This window comes from Aegilops tauschii, chromosome 4, assembly GCF_002575655.3.
Source record: "Aegilops tauschii subsp. strangulata cultivar AL8/78 chromosome 4, Aet v6.0, whole genome shotgun sequence".
Classification (NCBI taxonomy): Eukaryota; Viridiplantae; Streptophyta; class Magnoliopsida; order Poales; family Poaceae; genus Aegilops; species Aegilops tauschii.
Window position 1 is genome coordinate 301913236 of NC_053038.3, and position 26169 is coordinate 301939404.

Sequence of the window (26169 nt, forward strand, 5' to 3'; positions counted from 1 at the left end):
GTGCAAAAAATTCATTTTCATGCTAGGAGATCACCACCCATGGTAGAGTTTCACTTATATGATGAGCATAAGGAGATGACGCTTTATGACTTTTATGAGGTTTGTAAATTACCTTATGAGGGCAGCGTCGACGAGCCACATCCTAGAGATGTGGAAGACTTTATTGATGAAGTTACCGTAGGGGAAAGGAGAAAGGTGTCGAAAGCGAGAGCGTCTAGTTTACATTTTCCTGTTTTGCGCTACTACTCATTATTTGCTGGGAGATGTTTAATTGGTCACGGGGAGAGTGGAGGCCTTAGTGCTCCTGACCTTGCTATTTTGCGCCATGCTTTACTTCATGATAAAACTTTTAGTTTGGGCGCTATGGTTGCTCGACGGTTGAGTTTAAACCGTATGAAGGGTCCTATTTTCTGAGGTATCTTGGCTTCCCGTCTTGCTAGACTCTTCGAGATACCCATTAGGCACGATGAAAAAGAGGAGAAGCTGCTACCCTCTATATACTTAGATTATGAAAGCATGGTAGCACATGAATTTATTAAGAAAGACGATGACAAGAGACTCATCTATAACCTGGTATTTAGCTAGAAGACTTGTCAGATTATTACCTTGCCTGCACCTACTTTGTTCGATATTCATTCACGCAGGTACTTCATCCTGCCCGCGGACATTCATGCATACCGGGAGGGGACGCGATCCCTAGTTCCTAAGCCAGAGCCATCACCTGATCCATATCAGGAGTCTATTTATCAGTGGGAGCCACAGGAGCTTGCTAACCAGTGGAACCCCCAGGATCCTCCTCAGTACACCGGAGAGGGCTACTTTGATCCATGGGTGTAGACCAACTTAGGCCAAAATCCTAAGCTTGGGGGAGTACGTATTTCCCACCGACATTACATTCATGTTCACACATTCATTCCAGTTGTCGGTGTTCATACTTTTTCATTGTATTATCCATGTTAGTTTATTTTATTTTTCCCGCTTTCTTCTTGTGTGTTTGAAAAACCTTAAGAAAAACCAAAAAATTAGTTGTAGCTTATTTCCTTTCCATGTTTATTTAGTAGTAGTATTAAAGAAAACCCAAAAAGATTTCTCGTTCTTCTTTTGCTTATTGGGAGCTTTCCTGTGTAAATAGTTTTGCTCTTTCTTTTTTTACTTTCTTCAGAAAAACAAAAACTCCAAAATCATTTCAGTGTGTTTCTTTGAAATTCTTTTCTTTTCTTTGGGGGTCGAGAGGAGAAGACCACGATGAAAATGTTGAGTGGCTCTCGTATGTATTATTGTTGATCTAACAAAGAGCCCATATTACCTTGTCTTCTCCTCTGAAATAAATGTTTGCAGATTCCAGCTTAGTCCAATGCACGTGCACTATCATTATTATCCATATCGTTCGGTCGTGCAAGTGAAATACAATAATGACGATATATGATGAAATGATTGAGATGAGGAAAAGCTGGTATGAACTCGAAATATGATTAGTTCATCGTTCTTGATTCAGCCCATTATGAATGAAACATATTTGCAATGACAATTAGAGATTACAGTTACTCATGTGATGCTTAATTAGCTAGGAGTTTATAATGGTTTACCTTGCGTGCCAACATACTTTTAAAATGGTTGTGATATAGTATGATAGGATGGTATCCTCCTTTGAATGATTCGAGTGGCTTGACTTGGCACATGTTCACGCATGTAGTTGAAACAAAATCAACATAGCCTCCACGATATTTATGTTCATGGTGATTTATATTCTACTCATGCTTGCACTCAATGTTGGTCAATCTCAATGCATGTTTATGACCATTGTCGCTCTCTAGTTGGTCACTCCCAGTCCTTTTGTAGCCTTCACTTGTACTAAGCGGGATACTGCTTGTGCATCTACTTCCATAAACCCAAAGTTGTTCCATATGAGTCCACCATACCTACCTATATACGGTATTTACCTACCGTTCCAAGTAAATTTGCATGTGCCAAACTCTAAACCTTCAAATGATAATCTGTTTTGTATGCCCGAATCGCTCATGTAGAGAATGGGGGCTGTCAGTATCTTCCATGCTAAGTGGGTTATTCTCACGATGAGTGGACTCCGCTCATCATTCATGAGAGAATGGCTGGTAACCGGGATGCCCAGTCCCATGCTCAAATCAAATCAAAATATAATTGCAAACAAAACTCCCCAGGACTGTTGTTAGTTGGACGGTACCCGTTGTTTCGGACCAGCTATGGAATGTGCTTGTTGGTGGTGGGGGAGTATAAACTTTACCATTCCGTTTTGGAACCACCTATAATGTATCTAGTATGGAAGATACTGAGATCTCTTGGTTGTTATGTTGACAATGAAAGCATGCCGCTCAAAATATTATTTATCTCTGTTTCAAAAACTCGAGCTCTGGCACCTCTGCAAATCCCTGCTTCCCTCTGCAAAGGGCCTATCTATTTACTTTTATTGCTGAGTCATCATCCTCTTATAAAAAGCACCAGTTAGAGAGCACCACTGTCATTTGTATGCATTGTTATTAATTTATATTGAGTATGACTGTGACTAGATCTATTTTGCCATGAATTACAATGTCTAGTCAGCCCTTGATCTTCAGGGGTGCTCTGCATTTATGTTTTGCGGTCTCAGAAAGGGCTAGCGAGATACCATCTTGTTATATCATATCATGATTGTTTTGAAAAAGTGTTGTCATCTGAGATTCATTATTATTGCTCGCTAGTTGATTGTGCCATTGATTTGAGTAAATGTGAGACCTAAATGTTATTGTGAATATGGTTAGTTCATAATCTTTGCTGAAAACCTGAATGCTGGCTTTACATATTTGCAACAACAAGATCAAAAAGAGTTTGTAAAAGTTTTTCTTTATCACTTTCAGTTTGTCAACTGAATTGCTTGAGGACAAACAATGGGTTAAGCTTGGGGGAGTTGATACATCTCCATCGTATCTACTTTTCCAAACTCTTTTTCGCTTGTTTTGGACTCTAATTTGCATGATTTGAATGGAACTAACTCGGACTGACGTTGTTTTCAGTAGAATTGCCATGGTGTTATTTTTGTGCAGAAATAAAAGTTCTCGGAATGACCTGAAACTTCACGGAGAATATTTGTGGAATAAGTAAAAAATATTGGCTAAAGAATCAAAAGAGGGGGACCCACCACCTGTCCACAAGGGTGGGGGCGCGGCCCCTGGCTTGTGGGTCCCATGAAGCTCCACCGACCTCAAATCCAACTCCATATATTCACGTTCAGGGAGAAAAAATCAGAGAGAAGGATTCATCGCGTTTTACGATATGGAGCCGCCGCCACCTCCTTCTCTTCCTCGGGAGGGCAGATCTGGACTCCATCTTGGGCTCCGGGGAGGGGAAATCATCGCCATCGTCATCATCAACCATCCTCCATCACCAATTTCATGATGCTCACCACCGTGCGTGAGTATCCCATCGTAGGCTTGCTGGACGGTGATGAGTTGGATGAGATTTATCATGTAATCGAGTTAGTTTTGTTAGGGTTTGATCCCTAGTATCCACTATGTTCTAAGATTGATGTTGCTATGACTTTGTTATGCTTAATGCTTGTCACTAGGGCCCGAGTGCCATGATTTCAGATCTGAACCTATTATGTTTTCATGAATATATTTGTGTTCTTGATCCTATCTTGCAATGTATAGCCACCTACTACGCGTTATGATCCGGCAACCCCGGAGTGACAATAGTCAGGACACTTCCCGGTGATGGTCGTAGTTTGAGGAGTTCATGTATTCACTGAGTGCTAATGCTTTGGTCCGGTTCTCTATTAAAAGGAGGCCTTAATATCCCTTAGTTTCCATTAGGACCCCGCTGCCATGGGAGGGTAGGAAAAAACATGTCATGCAAGTTATTTTCCATAAGCACGTATGACTATATTCGGAATACATGCCTACATTATATTGATGAATTGGAGCTAGTTCTGTGTCACCCTAGGTTATAATTGTTGCATGATGAATGCCATCCGACATAATTATCCATCATTGATCCATTGCCTACGAGTTCGTTTCATATTGATCTTTGCTACGTTACTTTTCCGTTGCCACTATTACGATTGCTACAAAACTGCTACTATTACTTTTGCCACCGTTACCGTTACTTCCATACCACTTTGCTACTAATTATTTTGCTGCAGATATTAAGTCTTTCAGGTGTGGTTGAATTGACAACTCAGCTGCTAATACTTGAGAATATTTTTGGCTCCCCTTGTGTCGAATCAATAAATTTGGGTTGAATACTCTACCCTCGAAAACTGTTGAGATCCCCTATACTTGTGGGTTATCACTTGACAATTCAAAATCAAAAGCGGAAGGAAATTAGCAAGGCAGTGGATAAAGGTGCTCCTTCCAAATGGAGGGCCTCTATAGATTCTCCGCCACCCCCAAGAAGATTTGCAAGACAACACAGGCATAGACACTCAATGTAGCTGTGTTAATGATGAGCACGTCTCCCCTAGTGCACCATCATAGGTGCTCCCTCTAACTTGGCACTGTTATATGTGGTTACATGTTATGTATGATGTCTAGCTTATATTGCTTCTAATTTTGCTGAATTCCATCTGCTTACATTACACATTATACTTGTGAATAAGACACGTGTTCCTGTTTCTAGAACATACAATATCTGTCTATCACACCATGTTCTTACATCAAAGTACTACTGTTGTGTAACCTGCAACAATCTAGGAGTGTGATATAGGTTACATCTCGCATTCTTTTCTAGCTTGTACTACTTCTAATTTGTTGAAATGGCACTTATGACGAGACAGTTTTAACTTGGTAGAGTGATATTCGTTGCGCCTTACATATGGTGTCTAGCTTTCATTGCTTCTAATTTATTGAAATGCCTTCTGCTTAGTTTACACATCATAAGCTTGAAGGAAATATGCCCTAGAGGCAATAATAAAGTTGTTATTTTTATATCCTTATATCATGATAAATGTTTATTATTCATGCTAGAATTGTATTAACCGGAAACTTAGTACATGCGTGAATACATAGACAAAACATAGTGTCCCTAGTATGCCTCTACTTGACTAGCTCGTTAATCAAAGATGGTTAAGTTTCCAAACCATAGACATGTGTTGTCATTTGATGAACAGGATCACATCATTAGACAAGACCCATCCGTTAGCTTAGCATAGTGATCGTTAAGTTTTATTGCTATTGCTTTCTTCATGACTTATACATATTCCTCTGACTATGAGATTATGCAACTCCCGAATACCGGAGGAACACCTTTTGTGCTATCAAACATCACAACATAACTGGGTGATTATAAAGATGCTCTACAGGTGTCTCCGAAGGTGTTTGTTGGGTTGGCATAGTAGGATTTGTCACTCCGAGTATCGGAGAGGTATCTCTGGGCCCTCTCGATAATGCACATCACTATAAGCCTTGCAAGCAATGTGACTAATGAGTTAGTTGCGGGATGATGCATTACGGAACGAGTAAAGAGACTTGCTGAGAACGAGATTGAACTAGGTATGAGGATACCGACGATCGAATCTCGGGCAAGTAACATACCGATGACAAATGGAATAACGTATGTTGTTATTGCGGTTTGACCGATAAAGATCTTCGTAGAATATGTAGGAACCAATATGAGCATCCAAGTTCCGATGTTGGTTACTGATCGGAGATGTGTCTCGGTCATGTCTACATAGTTCTCGAACCCGTAGGGTCTGCACACTTAATGTTCAATGACGATTTGTATTATGAGTTATGTGTTTTGGTGACCAAAGATTGTTCGGAGTCCCAGATGAGATCACGGACATGACGGGGAGTCTCGAAATGGTCGAGAGGTAAATATTGATATATTGGACAATGATATTCGGACACCGGAATGGTTTCGGAATGGTTCGGGTATATTTCAAAGTGCCGAGGGGTTACCGGAACCCCTCGGGGAATTATTGGGCCTACATGGTCCATAGGGGAGAGGGCAGGCTGCCCACAAGGGGTGGCCGCGCCCCCCTCCCATGGGGAGTCCAAATTGGACTAGGGGAGGGGGGGCGCCCCCCTTTCCTTCTCCTCTTCCCTCTCCTTCCCCTTTTTCCCCTCCGTGAGAAGGAAAAAGAGGGGGGACGAATCCTACTAGGAGTGGAGTCCTAGTAGGACTCCCCCCTTGGCGCGCCACTTGGTGGCTGGCCTCCTCCTCCCCTCCTTTATATACGGGGGCAGGGGGCACCCCAAAGGACAACAGTTATTCTCTTAGCCATGTGCGGTGCCCCCTCCACAGTTTACTCCTCCGTTCATAGCGTCGTAGTGCTTAGGCGAAGCCCTGCACGGATCACATCACCATCACCATCACCACTCCATCGTGCTGACAAAACTCTCCCTCGACCCTCTGCTGGATCAAGAGTTCGAGGGACGTCATCGAGCTGAACGTGTGCTGAACTCGGAGGTGTCGTACGTTCGGTACTAGATCGGTTGGATCGTAAAGACGTTCGACTACATCAACCGTGTTAACCTAACGCTTCCGCTTTCGGTCTACGAGAGTACGTGGACACACTCTCCCCCTCTCGTTGCTATGCATCTCCTAGATAGATCTTGCGTGATCGTAGGAATTTTTTTGAAATTGCATGGTACGTTCCCCAACAAAGCTATGAATATGCAATGTTGTGAATATGCAATGGCACTAAGGACGAGAGACCTTTAACTTGGTAGTGTGATGTTGTCTGCATCTTGCATATGATTTATTTCTTGTATTGCCTCACATTTGTTTAAACGCCAGTTATGACGAGACGCTGTTAACTTGGCAGAGCGATATTTGTAGCATCTTTCATATGGTGTCTACCTTCCATTGCATTGCTTCTAATTTATTGAAATGCCTTCTGCTTAGTTTACACATCATAGTTCTGATTATCTCATGTCGTCCTGTTTTTCGTACATATAACATCCTCCTATCATGGTTTGTCTAACATCAAAGTTCAGTTCATCTGTATCACGCATCAATTTGTTCTGAAGAACTAAATTCTTATTCCTTTTTCTTGTTGGCTTGATATAACATGGCACAAAGAAAGAGGAAGGAACACAGAATGATAGGGGATGGTGTTAGTACTAAGGACACACAGAAACGGAAGCGGAAGAATTATGCAGATTCTGCTGGTACTGATGGTGCAATAGAAGGTCAAAGTGCACCGGAAAATCATACAAACGCGGTATCCCATGCTACATGAGATGCAAAACAAGCCAAACAAAAACTAATAGCTGCCACCAAACAAGCAACGACAACCCTAGTTGTTGCAACACCTTCCACAGTACCACCAACTGCACGAGTTGCTCGTTTGTCAACTCAGCTAGCAGCACGTTCCCAAGCTCCCTTGCCACCTGACACTACTTCTGAAGCACTCTTGACACAAGACGAGTTGGCAAGATTAGATGAACCTTGTGAGCTTCAACAGCAAGAAGGTAGTTGCTGGAGTCAAGTTACAGTTGCATGCTTCTTTATATGTAGTCTCACAGTTTGATGTACACTAACACTTCCTATGTTCGATTTTGGACTAGCACCTAGGCGCAAGAGGAAACAAACATCAGGGATAATGCTCGATAGGTTAACTAAATCTAGAGGAGGAAGAATGGAGATCCGTTTTGAGGCAGGTTTAAAAAGGCCACGTGATGCTACAGAGTCAGCCAAGTTAGTATCAGAGGCAGCGGTTGCCATTAGGTGTCATGCACGTATCCTCCCAACATGGGTTCAGTACATGAATGACAAAGACGAAATCCAGTTCAACACCTTCCTCGACCATTTATCTGTAAGTATGGTTATGTATGGAAACTAGTAATATCGTCTTGCTCTGTCCCATACTTTCTAGGTTGCTGATAATGAGACTCCCATAATTTTCAACAGACGAGGTTCAAGTTGGATAGCCAAGATGATGCAACCAGACAAGCTTGCACCCATGTTTTCAAGTCTTCTCTATGACAGTATCGGTATAACTTGAGGAAAACTCACTTTGAAGGCAAGGCTAACAGTGAACTTTCCCAAACATCTCCAGTGGAAAATATATCGGATGAAGATTGGAGAGGCCTGGTTAAACACTGGTCTGATCCAAAGTATCAAGTACGTTATATATATGTCATCAGATCACATGTTGAACTCCTATTTACGCATGTGCCTCACAAATCTATCTTCTTGTAGGTGAACTATTCAAAGAACAAGGCCAACCGTACGAAAGTCAAATTCCAGCAAATGACAGGATCTCGTAGCTATATTGCACATTGCGAGGCTCTTATAATTAGCTGTTGTTTCACTCTTTTCGCTGTGCCATAATATCAGATCTATATTGACTTGTTCCAAATGCAGAGGAAAGCCCGCAAGGACCAAAAAGTAACTGAACCAAATGTTGTGGAAATCTTCAAGGACTGTCACACCAGCAAGACGAAGGGCATGACTACACAGTCAAAGCCGCTATTGTAAGTCCTTAATCCTCATGCCTTTTAACTACTACTTACTCTGACTTGTATTGAACTGCACGGTTTGCAGCCAATGTCTATTACTCTTTTCAATTTTATACACAATTGTCTTAGTGTATCATTGCACATTACAAGGTTTAAAAGAGAGGAGTGATGTTCCTTTGATCTTGATCTGTAATCTTGTTCCGTGCTGGACTTGCCCACACAACGTTACAATTGCATGTTTGTCTGTTCTCAGTTGTTTTGTGATATGAATGATGTCATACTATGCTTACCGTATTATAAACTTTGTCTCTTTATCCTTAGCTGTCAATACAATGTGAAGAAATAGACAATACATTAGCCATGGTACATGGTCATATGTTTGGAACATGGTTTTATTATGTACTTTGCAGTAAAATACAAATAATATTTTACACAGGTTCACCAGAATAAGTTCTGTATATAGACCAAAGCTATTTTGTTTGGTTTTGCTGCCTCCTTAATATCTTCTGTTCTGGTACTACTAATGTAAAAGCTCAAATTTTCAGCAAGCTATGGAAAAAATGGTGGAACTGCCACCTTCTGAAGGTGACGAGGCAACTATAACCGCAATGACACCTCTTGCTGCAGTGGGTCAGTAGTTGTACACTAACAGTGCCAAAAGCATGTTCCTGCATAATACTGGGTTGGTTGTCAAGGCAATCTCGTCCAAACTGCCTCATGATCAAGATATGCAAGCTCAAAACAATGTTATATCTGCGTTCCAGACACAAGTCCATTCCCTAACAGAGACCCTTTGTGAAACAAGGACAACCATTGTTCGATGTCGTCAAGATATGCATGGTTTTGAAACCAGACTATAAGACATTTGCTATGTTGTTCGGGAGCCTAGGACAAATGAAGGTGAAGGTTATGGTGCTCCATCGGACAGTAAAACATTAAAACGTAACCGTCAGGTCAAATGAACTGAGCTTCTGAACTTCTGGTGGTGCATTTATCTGCATGACTGTTAACTTTTATGCCAACCTTTCTTTTGTTTTATGGTTGTAATTTGTTTGGTTGCGATACAAAATTTGTTTTTAATGTGCAGCCACCGGCTGAAGAAAACAGCAAGCCATTTTTGTATAGTGTAGGGTGTTCCCTATATTTGCACTGGTGGCGAACTTTGATGCCCGGTGGATGTAATATGTGCAATCGCCTTAATAGCCTAGCGTTAGTTTCTGGCTTATTTATTTCCTAGTCTTCTTTTCCCCTGGTTTGCTAGTGGCCGCAACAACCATGGGCCATATACGGACCATGGTAACCTTGAGCCTGCTACAGGCCGTAGGATCCATGGGCCTCCTACGGGCCGTCGGATAAATGGGCCTCCAACAGGCCGTAGAATCGGTGGGCCTTGGGCCGTCAGATAAATGGGTCCACATGGGCCGTAAACGGGCGTAATTGGTATCGGGCCAGCACGGTAACGGGCCGTTAACAGGCCGGAAGACAGTAAAGGCTTAATTCTATCATAGGCATAACGGGTCGTTAATGGGCCATAATATAGGACGGGCTGGAAACGGCGCAATGGGTTAACAGGCCACAAACGGGCCGATTCTAACCACGGGCCGAATTTGGCCCATTAGGGAAACAGGCCAGTAACGGGCCAGAAGTAATCGAGGGCCGGAAAGGAGCCCAAGAACGTATGGGCCGTCAGTAGGCCGAAAGCTAACACGGGCTGGAAACAACCCATGTGAATCATGGGCCGTTAATGGGTACAAAGAAATTTACTGTTCATTATGGGCCAGAGTCACCGTGGGCCACTAAAGGGCCTAAAGATACGAAAGGCCTCATATGGGCCGAAAGACGTCGTGGTCCATACATGGGCCGAAAGTGAAACGAGCTGGTGTTATATTCGACGGCCCACATGACGCTGTTGGGCCGATTTCGGGAAGGCCCTAACAGGTCGTGAGTTACCGGGCCGTAAAATGGGCTATATGCGAACAAGCCGTTAACAAGCTTTTCATGGGCCGGCCCGCTAACTTTTGAACAAGTCAAACGGGCCGGCCTTTGTAAGCTAAATGGGCCAGTGTTGGGCCCTCGCACATGTCGACATATCATAGGCGCCTATGTGACCCAATGACGAGCTGACATGTGTTTCCTTCGGCCAATGAGAATTTTATACGTGGAAAATCCCCCATTGATCTGGGCTATTAACATGTTATCGGATCCAAAACCTGACCCAATAGCTTAACGACGACCCGTTACGGTGGATGCCACGTTTCGGTTACCCTTGACGAAAGCACTTCCATGACACGTCATTTGTCGTCATGGAAGTGAACACTTCCGTGATGATAATTTTGGTATTGTCATGGAACACTTCTACGACAGCACAGGTATGACTATCTTGATTCTGTCATAAAATTGTCATGGATGTACATGCATGACACAAAACGTGACCTACTGTGACAAACACGTATCATCATGGAAGTGTATTTTTTTGTAGTGTTTGACAATTTCTATATATCAAATTTCATTTGGTATCAAGTCTCATGATTGTCATTTTGGATACACAAGTGCTCTTCCTTGCAAAACTAACCCATGTAGGAGGATGAACTCAAACTACAAGTGGTGCTCCAAATTCTTGATGGACTACATCAACCTTGAGCATCGAACACAAGTTCGACTACATGATCAAGATCAACACCACCCAAGGTATGTTATTCCATCTTAGAGAAGCTTTACTCCAAGTCATGAGTCAAAGCAACTCAACGATATGTGAATACATCAAAATGCTTAAACAAAAAATGGTAACCCCATTTTGAGCTTAAACGATGAGTATGACCTACGATCAAGTGTTATCACTTGACTCCTCAGTCAATATACTCTAACATAGGTGACTTTGTCGCCGACCCCTTATAGATTAAGTTCTCTAGTGTTTCTTTGTTCACTTACTTCGTGTTCTTGCATATATTTCTTGCTAGCTTGTTCCCCTTATAAAAAAACTTCATCTTGATCTCTTTTTATGTATGTATTTCTCTGTTCCTTTAGTTAATTCATTGCAAATCCTTGTGAGATTTAGTTTGCCAAGTGAGCTGAGTTGACAAAACTTTTCTTCTGCATTGAACTCGGACTCACCGATCCAAGCCTATCGGCTAGACCGAACTACAAGGATATCTTGTAAACAGTTCATCGGTACAACTGACATGTACTAACCCAGTCTGACTGATATGCATCATCCATGTTACTGCCAACTCGGTGTCACCAATGGAAACAGAACGGTGTTACTGATTTCGCTGATGAGAAAATATTTTGCCTTTTTACTGCCTATTTTCTCAAGTTCACCTATTCCAAGCCAGCACAAGACCACAAGGTAAGTATATGCATCACACTCATGTGCATGACGATCTCTTGCTGATGTACATATTGTTTGCAAGAATGATTCATGAACATGAAGGTATACTTCCTTTTATCTACATCATTTGCTCTGATGCATATAGCCAAGATACATGTAACTCATTGCTTGCTCTGTCATGCTTATGCATTCACATGTTCTTATGTTCCATCTTTACATGATTGCATACATGTAGGGGGAGCCTATGCATGTTACATGTCTTTCCAAAGCTTTACTTGTTACTCTTCATATCTCTTATCTAAAGCTTTGATGTATGTTGTCATCAATTACCAAAAAGGGGGGGATTGAAAGAACAAGTGCTCCTTGGGTGATTTTGGTAATTAATGTCAACATATCTCTTATTGGACTATGATAATCCCCAAGTGCAAGGAATCATCATAGCAATTTCCAAAGGTGGAACTGATAAGTATGGAGTGTCGAACCCACAAGGAGCTAAAGGTAAGATCAATATTCTCTCAAGTCCTATCTGCCACTGATACGACTCTACGTACACCGAACATTTGCTTCCATCTAGAAACGAGAAATAAAACTATGTTGTGGGTATGAAGAGGATAACTTTGCATGGTATCGGAGAACAAAATACAAAAATAGGTGTTGTTAACATAAATTTAGAATATATTACTATATATTATAAATAGCGAGTGTGGAATAATGATGGATCGGTGTGTGGAATTGTCCTAGGCAATTGTTGACAAGATTGGTAGTCGTCATTGCAATTTTATATGAGGGTGAGGCATAAGCTAACATACTTTCTCTCCTTGGATCATATGCACTTATGATTGGAACTCTAGCAAGCATCTGCAACTACTAAAGATCATTAAGGTAAAACCCAACCATAACATTAAAGTATCAAGCATCTGCTAACTTTCAATAAATTTTACCACCTATACTTCTTATATGTGAATTCATTACTCCCCATGGGATAAACATATGAAGCATAAATAATTTCAGATTTATGATATTCAATTCATTCAACCATTTACTCATAGGATATAAATGAAGCACGAGAGTAAATGACAAAACTGCTCCAGAAAGATATAAGTGAAGATCAATGAGTAGTCAAATAGTTAAATAGCCATGGGAGGACTCTCTCTCATTCAAGATTTCAGATCCAATGATTTCATTCAAATAGCAAGTAAAATGAAAATACGCTCCAAGCAAAACACGTATCATGTGACGAATAAAAATATAGCTCCGAGTAAGGTATACTGATGGTTTTGAAGACGAAAGAGGGGACGCCTTCCGGGGCATCCCCAAGCTTAGGCGCTTGAGTCTTCCTTGAATATTACCTTGGGGTGCCTTGGGCATCCCCAAGCTTAGGGTCTTTCCACTCCTTATTCTCCTCGTATCGATATCTCACCCATAACTTGAAAACTTCAATCACACAAAACTTAACGGAACTTCGTGAGATGGGTTAGTATGATAAAGAGCAAATCATTCACTTTGGTACTGTCAAGATAAGATTCATAATTGTTCTCACACAATACCTTTATCTAGTATATTTCAGATAAGTTCAACAATGGCGTGGCAAGGACAAGAGGATGTGGAACCCCTTCAAATTGCTAAGGACAAAGGTTGGCAAAAGCTCAAGACTCTTCATTTCTATTTTAGTGATCCAAGATCACATTGAGTCCACAGGAAAACCAATACTATTAAAAGGGGATGAGGTGTTGCTTAATTGTCTACTTTCTCAAAGTGCTTAGTGATATTTCTCCAAAAACCCTCAACCACTTTCTCATTTCCAAATATGTCCAAAACTCAGAGTCAAACTCGGTCCCACCGAAATGACCTATCCGGCGCCTAGCCACTACCAGAAACCCTAGACAATTCGGTCACGCCGATACGGATCTCGGTCTCACCGAGATGGCCCTGCAAACTCTTTGTTGCCTGTTGTAATTATTTTGGTCTCACCGAAATGTGCAATCGATCCCGCCGAGTTTGCTTGACATCCTCTCTGTTGCCTTATTGCTTCACTTCGGTCTTACCGAGTTGATGCAATTGGTGCCACCGAGTTGATGTTTGCCCTAAGCCCTAGCACATCGGTCCCACTGAGTTGATCCAGTCGGTCCCATCGAGATTCCTAACGTTCACATTTTGAACTGAAACGGTCTCACCGAGTTCTTCTATTCGGTCTGACCGAGTTGGGTCAAATGTGTGTAACGGTTGGATTTTGTGTGGAGGCTATATATACCCCTCCACCCCTTCTCCATTTGTGAGAGAGCCATCAAAACGTGCCTACACTTCCACTACTCATTTTCTGAGAGAGAACCACCTACTCATGTGTTGAGACCAAGACATTCCAATCCAACCACAAGAATCTTGATCTCTAGCCTTCCCCAAGTTGCTTTCCACTCAAATCATCTTTCCACCATAGCCAAATCTGTGAGAGAGAGTTGAATGTTGGGGAGACTATCATTTGAAGCACAAGAGCAAGGAGTTCATCATCAACACACCATCTATTACCTTTTGGAGAGTGGTGTCTCCTAGATTGGTTAGGTGTCGCTTGGGAGCCTCCGACAAGATTGTGGAGTTGAACCAAGAAGTTTTTAAGGGCAAGGAGATCGCCTACTTCGTGAAGATCTACCCGAGTGAGGCAAGTCCTTCGTGGGCGATGGCCATGGTGGGATAGACAAGGTTGCTTCTTCGTGGACCCTTCGTGGGTGGAGCCCTCCGTGGACTCGCGCAACCGTTACCCTTCGTGGGTTGAAGTCTCCATCAACGTGGATGTACGATAGCACCACCTATCAGAACCACGCCAAAAATCTATGTGTCTTCATTGCGTTTGCACACTCCAATCCCATCCCTTTACTTTCTTGCAATTAGCATGCTTTACTCTTTCCACTGCTCGTACTCTTGCCATGCTTGCTTGAAATGTATTATGAATGCTTAAACTTGTGCTAAAACTCCACCTCAACTTGAAGAACTTAAAAACTGCCACTTTTGCTTGTTGAGGGTCTAATCACCCCCCCCCCCCCCCCTCTAGACACCTCTTCTCGATCCTTTCATACCTTCCTACCTCCTCCGATACGCCATTGTTGCCATCGACCACCAACCACACAGCACTGACCAGTGGGCCGGTAGTGCAAGCAAGGGAAGCCCCAGCCAGATCTGGTGCAGCACCGCCACCGCCTCCGGCAGACTAGGATGGAGCTTCTCTACCTGCAGGTCGTCGTCAGATGCGCAACGGCCAGATCCTCGTCAAGATGAGAACAGCGCCGCTACCCTACAACTAGCCTCTCATCACCTTCTCCGTTTCCCATGGGGCTTTATTTTCTTAGGCTACTCTGCTCCCTCCTACACCCTCGTGCTCTTTCTCTCCATAGTTCCATCAAGATGAACCGCTGCCACAAGCCGACGTGCAGCTCTCTCATGTGGACCATGGTTGCTGCTTCAGAGGCCATCATGCCTTTCCAGGTGTCATCCTCCTCTAATTTGTATCCTTTATCTTTCAAGTTTCTGTGACATACATGTACAGATTTATTTATGCACGAAGAACTCACAATCTAACGTCTTGCCCATACACAGAGCATGTTGCTATACATCAATTCGATGGATAAAAATACAGAAAGCTTCTTGCATTCACACACACAAGGCTCTATTCAGGTGAGAGTACGTACTTTACTGCTGCAATAGTACCCATGTACGTTACAGAATCAAGACATTTCTTTGCGAATAATCAAGCCATATTTCATAAGATCTACTACAGTGTTGTACTCAGATTACATGAGCCAGTTATGGAGTTCCTTCTAAGTTATGCCAGATTAAGACCGTGAGTTGATCTATTCTTATTCGAATTTTTTTGTGAAAGATCTATTCTTATTCTTCAACACCTTGTTCGGCACCTTAGGGTGTCGTTAACTGAATACTACTCCCTCTGATTCAAAATAAGTGTCACATTTTTGAACTTAGGTTGGTCGGATGGGGTATTAATTTTGTTGTATGAAACTATAGTGCAAATGTCGAAACCATGTCTTATGTTTCATTTAAAGGTCAATTTTTCTTGCCATTTTGCTCATCCTACTCTTATGGCCATGTATTCTATACTATGGAAACCAATGCAGTATAACTGTACTTTTCTGTGCTGGAACTAAAAACCAAATTAACCAATCGCCACATTAGTTCCTATGAAAAATGAACACATTATTTGCAAAACTTTCTCGCGTATCGAATTGTCTTGCGTTACTTAACTTCTCAATCAGCAATGCTAATAGTACCTTACACCTTTATAGTTACACAACTGTTACTGTAGCATCTGGTTCGTGTATTTCATTCCATGCATGCTATTGCTCTTAGGTAGTTTCTACTTGCTAAAATGAGAAGCCATATTATGTTGTGTCCTCTGCCCGAGGTTTGTACAATATAGTTCAACATGCATTTTGAGGTCCAAATGTTCGTGTTGAGATTATGAACCTAACTATTTCTCAATAACTACTATAGATTGTTTGGGTTATGAATTTTCATAAGCAATACAGTTACTTTCTACAAATTCCCGCTGCAACGCGCGAGGTGTCTTCTAATTGTATATTAGTTCACCCAACCCGAGAATGCCTTAAACTTCCTTCACTAGCAGGCACTGCAAGAAGGTGTGCCTTATACTCTTGCAATCATTGGTACACATCAAACATTGTGAACTTGTGGACGGCACGGTATAGCACAAAGCAAAGCTCTCCACATATGCACTTTGATCTTTGTAGGCACGCGCAATTTTCAAATAACTCTCCAGACCGGACTAGTACTTGAGGTTTGTAAAGAGTTTGTCATCCTCAACTTTCGTTTATGCTGGTATTACCATTCTGCATGATAAGCCGATCTATCCGATAGTTCATCAAAAAGATAAATAACCAGAAATTCACTTTGGCACATGAGAGCATATGATCCTGCCATTGGGGAAAAACATTTCAAATGCAAAAAGTTCCGAACAAAATTTTGACGTGATCTCGATATTCTATGTGTGCAGGCAAGTTTTGCAGAAAACTGGTATTTTTTGTGGCTTGTGTAAAAGGACAAAAAAATGTCTCGTGAAATGCCCTTTTTTAACACCAAATTTTATCTTTTTCATATGCGACACAAAATTTGTCATTTTTTCAAAGCTGCTTTTTTTTCAGAAATGATTTTGTGAGCACTTAAAATGTTAAGATGTACACATGAAATTTATTGTCAGAATTTTATGACATTTCTAAATACGTCTGAAACACATTTTTAAAACCAGGAGCATATGTTCCCCGACAAGACGCCCCTCTCCAATGTGTTACGAGTACAACACACGAAGAGGAATAAAAACAAACTCACCATTGTTTAGGCCCTTTACAGCGCACGTGCTAAAGTGAGTGCCTAAGTAAAAAAAACGTTTTTTTTTTCTTGAGATCAGGTTGCACCGGCGATGCAGAAGGGCAGCGGAAGCCGGTGCTAGGAGGTGCTTGTGAGAAAACTGTTGTACTCGGACGCGGAGGAATTGATCCCGAGCTCATATGCTCCCGCATGAACAATAAAATCGAAAAAATATTGAAAAAAATTTAAAAAAATTCAAATTTTTTTGAGAGAAACATTGACAAAAATTCTAAGTGCCTGCAAAAATTCGTCGTGAAATCACATTCCTAGAAGGCGTGGCAAAAAAACAAAAACAGTACTCTGAAAAAGCTACTTTCAAAAGCATTTTGAAGCACTGAATTTGTTTTTTTGCCACGCCTTACAGGAATGTGATTTCATGATGAATTTTTGCAGGCACTTAAAACTTTTGTCAATGTTTCTCTCAAAAAAAATTAGAATTTTTTGAATTTTTTTGAATTTTTTTTATTTTACTGTTCATGCGAGAGCATACGAGCTCAGGATCAAAAGATGACTTTCGGTTGTACTCCCGTTAAATACTCTGCATGTCAAGCCAACTTATGCATCTGTATGAAACACTCTGCATCTTAATTCAGTTTTTTTTTTTTCAAGAGAAGCACCGCTACTCTCTCTCCCTAAGAACCGCGGCATAAGCACCCCTCACTGCACACGGCCTTATTTATGCCCGCTTTAGGCACCCGCCTTACGCACTTTAGGCGTCGCTTAGGCAGCAAGACGGTTGGTGATCAACTTAGTCGCCTTACCGTAACTCATGTACATTTTTTCCTTTCATTTGTCCTCGAGATGAATGCTAATTATTTTTCAAGAACATGATTTTTAAGTTTTTGCCTTATAGTGGGCGTTTCAATTGCGAGCACTCACAGCGGGTTTCCCTAAAGTGCTTGAACTCGTTTTTCCCTTCCCCTTGGGACGTGAACTTGGCTTTGGCTGTATTTCCATTATATCTTTAATGGAAAGGGGATTAGCCCAGTTCAAAAATAAAAAGAACATGATTTTTACAATATAAGTAGGCACTTATTACATGAACATTCACCACGTTGGGTAAAAGTTGGCGTGCTGATAATATCCAAGGAGACAAAAAAACTATTTCCAATAAGGTTCCAATAAATTAAAACACACATCCTGTACGATTAACAGGAAAAAATGTTTTCCTCCGGCACCATTAGCTGCGCAAAATTAACTCTCCCAGTGGGCGAGGAAATGAAAATGTTAAATCTGGCTTGCCTTATTTACGGATGGGCTAGGAACCACGAAGTGGTAACCTGAACGCTTCGATGAGAAGTGTAACTAACAGGATGCTTTTAATCAGAAGGGCCAATCATTTTCTCTGGAACAACGAGTTCATGGAATTCCTTTTCCGTCAAAACTCCAAGGCTTAAAGCAGATTCCTGGTAACAAAAAAAGTGAAGGAACCCAGGATTAATAATAAATTCTAAATATAATCCACACTTGTACCATGATTTTAAGCGCACAGCGTCAGCAAGCAGTAGAATTACATTATGATACAGTGTAATAACTAATCATATTAAAACAGGAGACCAAAGAGCCCAACAGTAGGTAATGTAATGATTTAGACTTCTAATCCAAATAACACGATCATGAGTTACGCCTTATAATCGGCTGATAAAACTCCAGCTGAGATATGAAAGGTATGCTATGCACATGACCTTGGAAGCTAGTCTAAAGTACATGCACTAAGAAACCAAAGCAAATCAAACAGATGCAAAGTACATGCACTAGAGACCAAAGCAAATCAAACAGATGCAAAGTACATGCACTAAGAGACCAAAGCAAATCAAACAGATGCAATAATCACCTTCAGTGTTGTTCCTTCTTTGTGAGCTTTCTTAGCAACGGCTGCAGCATTGTCATAGCCAATTTTCTGTATTCATTGGAGAATTAAACACGAATTCCCACAGGTTGTACAGCAAGAATTAAGTTAAGAAATGTAAATAATGCATTTTACTTACGGGGTTCAACGATGTCACCAACATCAAAGACTGTACAAAATAACAGAGAAATTAATGAATTAATACAATGATCTGAACTCGATAAAAAGGATAGTGCAGCAATCAAACTAAAAACAAATCAACATAGTTACCTCGTGCAACAATTGTGAAATTCTCTTATGGTTTGCTTCTATTCCCCTGACACAGTTTTTCTCAAAGGATACAGATGCATCCCCTAATAATCTCAATGACTGTTGGAAAAAAGGGATTGTGTGTCAACCAAATTATAGCATGCATGCAAGCAATAACAGAGAAATGGGGTTAAAATTTGGCAAGTCACAGAACAAGAAGTATGCAGATTAATAAGAGGGTTTAGTGTGGTTATTCAAAGGACAGTTCATTCCATCCATTAAATAAGCATAGTGTGTAATGCATGAGAACAGAGATTATACTCGAAGCAATCCAGCAGCAATCATTGGCTTATAAACGTTCAGTTCAAAATGCCCATTTGAACCACCTATTGTAACACCGACATGATTGCCCATAACCTGCAACATCACAAATCCAAACAAGAGTTGATTACCATATAGAATATTCACACAAACAGCAAACCAAGGGGAATTCCTTATATACCACCAAATGTGTGCTATATGCCCATATTTTTAGCAAGGATGATGCAAATGGTTGGGTGATAGTGCATATTGTGGTTTAGACACTGGTCCAATCAGGAATCATAGAGATCTTGTTTGTGTTAAGATTCATGCACTAGCCAGCGCAACCAAAAGTCTGAACTGATGGAAAGGGCTAGGCAATCCACATCTACACTTCAACAGTTTGCACAATAGCTTCTACGCTGCTTAAAATTAAACATTTGACAATAAACCTGAGCATCTAAATAGGGACTCATGACAAAACTACAAATGAAGGATACCATTATAGCACATTCTATCAGCCTTCTGTTCTGTATAAGAAAAGCCCTTAAACATTATCTTCTACAAATAACCATGTATTATCAAAAAGACCTAAGAGTTTCAAAATGTCTTGCTGCACACCTAACTAATAAAGCTAGACAGAGCAAATAAGAAATTATGTAAAACATAAGCTGAAAACGGACCTATGATAAAGATCGACAGAACTTAATATTATAGTTATACACTATGGACAATATTTAACAACTGTTGGGAAATAAACGATATTTTAGATAAGCAGCACTTGTGCATCAAAAGCATAGAGCAAATTGCAGAAAATCATTTAGACTAGAAGGATATATTAAAATTGAAAAACAAGGTACAAGTAGCATACCTGAGCACAAACCATGGTCAGAGCCTCACACTGGGTAGGATTAACCTTTCCCTGAAAGAAAGAAGCAGTTACATACCAGAGGAGACAACAAAGCTGTAATCGACTAACATGCTGAAACAACCAAATTAAAAGAGTGATATACTGCTTACAGGCATAATGCTGCTCCCAGGCTCATTTTCTGGTAGGATAAGTTCACCAAGTCCACAACGAGGGCCACTGTGATCATATTGGAAATGTTAAGTGCAGCTCCTCAAAATATTACGAAAATATTGATTATCAAAAAAGGTAATATAAAAGTGTAGTGACCTTCCCAGCAAGCGTATGTCATTTGCTATCTTCATAAGAGATGCAGAAATTGTGTTCACAGCACCACTGCTCTCAACAAAAGCATCATGTGCTGCCTATTACGCAAAAAAATGACAAGATTAGCACAAGCATGAAATAAGATCAACAGTGAAAAGGAGTTAGGAGGCGGGAGCAAAGCAATATATCATTGCCCTGGGTTTCTTAGCCAGGTAATTCAAAAGCACAATCAAAGCAGGGAAAGGGAGAAATTTGCTATTACAGAGAGCAAGGTAAACAATTAGCAACTTAGCCTAAATGGTTTCTTAATTGCCCTGGGTTAATAAACTACTGGATCTTCGACAAATCAACATTTGCTGACAAATGCTCTAATCCATGCTTCTGTGCTTTACTTAAAATGACGTTCTTTTGCCCAAATACATCATGGGAACATATGACCCACAATTAATTGCAAAAGTCATCTCAAATGAATTTGCATGGAACCTTCAACCAACCAACCCTATTGACAATTTAAGGTTAAGTGTGCACATAACCACTAACCAAAGCTTCAAACTTGTTCTCTGCTGTCACGAAAGGTAGTTCTGTTTCCTCAGCCACAGCAGCTGCAATTTTGACATCAAATCTGCAAGAAGGGATGAAGTTTTAACCAAATAGAAGAAATAGGATGCACAAAGAGCTTATAAAATGCAAGGAACGAATAGCCTGTACAAAAGTCAATGTTAATAAAGTACTCCCTCCGTTCCATAATATAAGATGTTATTTTACATCCAACATACACAAATACAGTGATGGACTTATGGTTAACCATATATAATCACTAATCTTTACAAATTGGGGTAGTACTTATTTTGAACATCTTCATACCTCATCAGCTAAGACCAAAAGACCACATAGATGGTTTCACAGCAGAGGTTATTCTGGCATTTGAGAGCAGCTGAACCTGAACTACTACAAAACTAAAGTTTGCTTCACCTGGATTATTATGGCCATAACACCCTGGATTGCGGGTTACATGGATTCTCTCCGCACATGACGCATGAAAAGGGAGATAATTCAGAGAAGACAAAATATTTGGAAAAAGAATATCAATGTAACCAGTAAGGGAGACAGACTTTGGAATCCAAGGGGTTTAGACCTGGCAAGACTAAGACCAATTATATGAGGTGTGACATTAGTGGTGCTGAGTACGAGGAGGCAGAGGTTATTCTAGGACAGATAGTGCCCAAGAGAGACACGTTCCGATACCTGGGATCAGTGCTGCAAAGTAATGGCGGTATCGATTATATTAGCCATATGATCAAAGCAGGGTGGATGAAGTGGCGCCAAGCATCTGGCATCCTTTGTCACAACGTCCCACAAAAGCTAAAAGGTAAGTTCTATAGGGCAGCAATTAGACCTGCGATGCTATATGGAGCAGAATGTTGGCCCACTAAAAGACAACACATCCAACAATGAGCATCACAGAGATGCACATGCTACGGCCGATGTGTGGCCATACAAGAAAGGACCGAATTATAAACGAGGTAATAAATGAAAGCGAGGAGTTGCACCGATTGAAGAGAAGTTGTCCAACACCGAATAAGGTTGTTTGGGAAGCTTGTCCAACGCCAACTAAGGTTGTTTGGGCATATCCAACATAGGCCTCCAAAGCATCAGTTAATAGTGGAATCCTAAAGGGTAGCGAAAATACTAAGAGGGGCAGGAAGCTGCCAAAGCTTACTTGGGAGGAGGCAGTAAAAAGGGACTAGAAGGATTGGAATGTGCATGAAGGTTTGGCTCTTGATAGGACTGCATGGAGATCAGCAATCCATGTGGTGAAACCTTAGCTTACTTTTTTATGCATCGTTTACTTCTTTGCTTTAGATATGTTTCTGTTTGGTTTCATATCTAGCCTACCCCAACTTGCTTGGGAGTTGGGACAAAAGGCTCCTGTTCTTGTTGTTGTTGTATCAATGTAACCACTGAAGAAAAAATATGCACCTACGCATGCACATAAGCGTGCCCGGGTGCTAGGCAGCAACAGAATGCCTAGCGCTTAATCATGCTAGGTGTGCCTAGGCGTACGCTTAGGCAAGATAAGCGCTAGGCAGTGGCAAAATGCACAATTAATGCCTAGCGCTTTTTTTCCTTGAAAGATGTAACAATTTATCTAAAACAATATAATTGTTGTTTACCCTTTCTTCGTGTTCAAGCCAGTACCAACTGCAGTCCCACCTTGAGCAAGCTGCATATCAAGGAAAAATGATCAGTAGATACTCATGGCCGCCTGCCATTTGACAAATGAAAGAACATTAGTACAGTACCTGATACATCCTTGGTAAGGTACATGCAATTCGGTCAATTCCATATTTCACCTGCAAAGAGAGTGCAATACAATCGATAAGGCTCACTAATAATGTAAAATGCATAGTGATCAATAAGGCAATAATATATGTGGGGAGAATTCCAACCTGTGTAGCATAACCACTGAACTCTTGACCAAGAGTCAGTGGGGTGGCATCTTGGGTATGTGTACGCCCAATTTTAATGATGTCTTTAAACTCATCAGACTGTGGCACCAAGTTAGCAAATTTATCAGGACAGCATATTGATAGCAGATATTCGTTTCAACCGTACATTATTTTTAACAGATACTCCCTCCGTCCCAAAATAAGTGTCTCAAGGTTAGTACAACTTTGTACTAGTACAAAGTTGACACTTATTTTGAGACGGAGGGAGTATTCGAGTGACAAATTGGTAACAGATATTCGTTTCAACCATACATTATTGTTATATCAGTCATATACAGAAAGGAAAAGGTCAACCCACAGATTAATACAAAGAATAGATTAAAGTTGGATAATACCAGGCCTGGAATTGATAAAAGAACCAAGGACATTAGGGTGGGGCATCAAGTTACTAAGGAACGAGCTAATAAGCAAAAGTTAAGTCTTAAGTTCCCAAAATTGCAGCGTGAAATTTTTTAAGAGCTGCCTATTAGCTATATCCATTAGCATAGTACCTTCTCTCGAATGATGCATAACTGTCGAAACCACATTTGAGCCTTATTCAGAATTTGAACAAAGAGAGGACAGTAGGCCACTACAACTCTTCTGTGCTTGTATGGAGTAAGCTGGGCTATAATGCAGCCACGACATCTACTCAAGAAGTAACAAAAGCATCCAAGGTTGGGCCGGCTGACAGAAACCTAGATGTACTAAATTACTGATGCATTTATAGCTGCTACAAAATCTTTTACCCAGACCCCACAAAGCTTTTGGCACTGGGCACACCCTTATATATATATATAGAACCAAGTCCATCGGTGAAAGGATAGGCATAATAACAATATAAAAGGCACAAGACAAGCAAAATAGCTAATATTCTCGCAAAACGAAAGAGAAGAATTTCTACCTTTGAATGAAGTGACTTATGCAACTGCTCCAGACTTGGGATAAACCTTGAATTGATCTCTACAGCTGCTGCTATGTGCATAACCTGAAAACATCATCAACACAACTCAGAAATCTCTGCAGAGAAATACAGCGAAATGAAGATAAGAAAGTAGTGAATACTTACAGTGGGAAATGTATCATTCGAGGACTGTGACCTGTTCACATGGTCATTAGGGTGTACAAACTTGTCACCACGCTTATGTCCAAGTATCTCAGCCGCCCTATTTGCAATTACCTGGAGAAACAGATCATAAATGATAATGGCACAGCATATTAACACCAAACTGATCCCACAGCATCTTCACATGAGAATCAGCTCAATGCATTAACGAGTTTTTTTCCATATAAATAGAGTACAGATCAGAACACTAGACTATTCACACTCGGAAGAGATTGCAAACCCATACAATGCGTAATTAGATGATTAAATATTAAACGAAAAGATAATACATCAAAGAATCTGCATGTGTAGGACATAAACCTCATTGGCGTTCATGTTGCTTTGTGTGCCACTGCCAGTTTGCCAGATAACAAGCGGAAAGTGATCATCCAACTTTCCCTCTGCAACCTCCTCGGCCGCCTGCATTATTGCCTTCCCAATTGTTGGATCAAGGCCATACTCCATATTCACCTTGAAAAGTAAAATGACCAAGTAGTAAGGCCTCCAGGCATACATGATACTTAAGTTAAAGCATCCTACAAACTACCTAGACGAGACGTTGAATTACTCGGAATCTTCTATCTGCACACTAAACAAAATACTGTGTCTAAAAAATTATCAACATTGCAATCTGTTTATTTCTAGTAACATACGAAACATTTACCTATATGGTGTTCAATTAACCGTTGCACAAAATTATAAGTAAACTGAAAAGTGGCGGTAATAAAAGGCAATAATTCTTTGTCATTTACTCGGTGAAACAACATATTAAGTTGTCACGGAACTAGTCTAGTCTAGTTCATTTTAAGCCAGAAAGATTTAGACAACAGTCTCCTACTGTAAAATGCCGGCTACATAATTATTTACAGAAAACAAAATTAGGTGTACACCTTTTCATTCATGACATGGTGAAAAAATTGATCTACAACTAGCGATGCTCTTCGAGGACAAGGAAGCAAACAAATGCATCCAACCCTCCAGCCACAGACACGCAGGCATTAGAGAAAAGGCTCGATTATATACCTTAGCGGCGCACTTTTTTAGCACGCCAAAGGCGCGGATGATAGGCACAGGCATCCGCTCGCGCTCGCCGCCAATGTCGAAATTTTGCAGCGATCTCTGTGTCTGCGCGCCCCACAACCTACCAAAAAACCACGACAGCAGCCACATCCAGATCAACCACGCCATCCTTAACACGAACAGATCAAAAGCCAAAACATGGGAACTTGTAGACGCTACGAATCCCACGGATCAATGACACGAGCTCCTAGAAAATCAAGAGGACAACCACGCACTTGTCGTTGGGCACGCGGATGGGGCCGAACGTGTCGCGCTCCTCGCGGAAGCCGGTGGAGATCGGGCGGGTCAGCGCCGGCCGGAGCAGCAGTGCAGCTGCCGAAGGCGAGCCTGATGCGCCGGCGAGGCGCCGCAGAACCATCGCCATCTCCGGGCCCTCTCGTAAGTTTTTGCGTCGCGTAGAGCCTAGCGGAGGGAAGCGGCGGCTGGTGAACGGGACGGGGAACCGGGGAAGGGAGGGAGGAGTAGAAGGAATGGGATTTGATGGGCTGATCTAGGGTGGTGCGGGGTTGTTGCCTGATTTGTCTTGGTGGAGAAGTTGGTTATCAGATCGGCTTTGTCTCGCCCAGGGCACGTTTGCCAGCCTTCGTTCCCCCGGACCAAGCCCACTGGATGTAAATTTGGCCCACTTCATAGTATGTGTTGGTTGATCGGCCTGCACCCCACCCCTCCGGCCCCCCTCCAAAAAAATGTTGATTGGCCTGCATCATACGAATTTTGAAGCATCTCCCAGTCAAGTCTGATAGAAACGATCGAATTGGTTGTTTCCTCTCAACCAGGCTCGGGCGCTGCA

The 26169-nt window shown here is 41.4% G+C and overlaps 1 protein-coding gene and 1 long non-coding RNA gene across 2 annotated transcripts; one reads left to right on the forward strand and one right to left on the reverse strand.

Moving 5' to 3' along the window:
* Positions 1-14840: 14840 nt before the first annotated feature.
* Positions 14841-15593, forward strand: LOC123493534 (uncharacterized). The gene is made up of 2 exons (XR_006662050.2): positions 14841-15219; positions 15331-15593. It is a non-coding gene; the product is annotated as an uncharacterized lncRNA (long non-coding RNA).
* A 2536-nt stretch (positions 15594-18129) lies between these two features.
* Positions 18130-25964, reverse strand: LOC109755788 (fumarate hydratase 1, mitochondrial). Its single transcript, XM_020314682.4, has 17 exons — positions 25595-25964; positions 25323-25440; positions 24621-24770; positions 24264-24374; positions 24099-24182; positions 23156-23254; positions 23009-23059; positions 22880-22929; positions 21246-21327; positions 20709-20803; positions 20552-20618; positions 20403-20453; positions 19553-19648; positions 19253-19351; positions 19122-19151; positions 18968-19033; positions 18130-18539 (listed from the first exon to the last, which is right to left on the reverse strand). Exons 1-17 carry the CDS (start codon positions 25741-25743, stop codon positions 18453-18455), a joined length of 1485 nt encoding a protein of 494 aa, XP_020170271.1. The 5' UTR covers positions 25744-25964; the 3' UTR covers positions 18130-18452.
* Between the last annotated feature and the right edge of the window lie 205 nt (positions 25965-26169).

Coding starts and splice junctions, on each gene's coding strand:
- LOC109755788 (XM_020314682.4), bottom strand. CDS start 25,743: ATGGCGATGGTTCTGCGGCGCCTCGCCGGCGCATCAGGCTCGCCTTCG. Junction 20,804..21,245: donor AGAACAAGTTTGAAGCTTTG/GTTAGTGGTTAT, acceptor TTTGCGTAATAG/GCAGCACATGATGCTTTTGT. Junction 19,352..19,552: donor TTGCTGCTGGATTGCTTCGA/GTATAATCTCTG, acceptor TTTTTCCAACAG/TCATTGAGATTATTAGGGGA.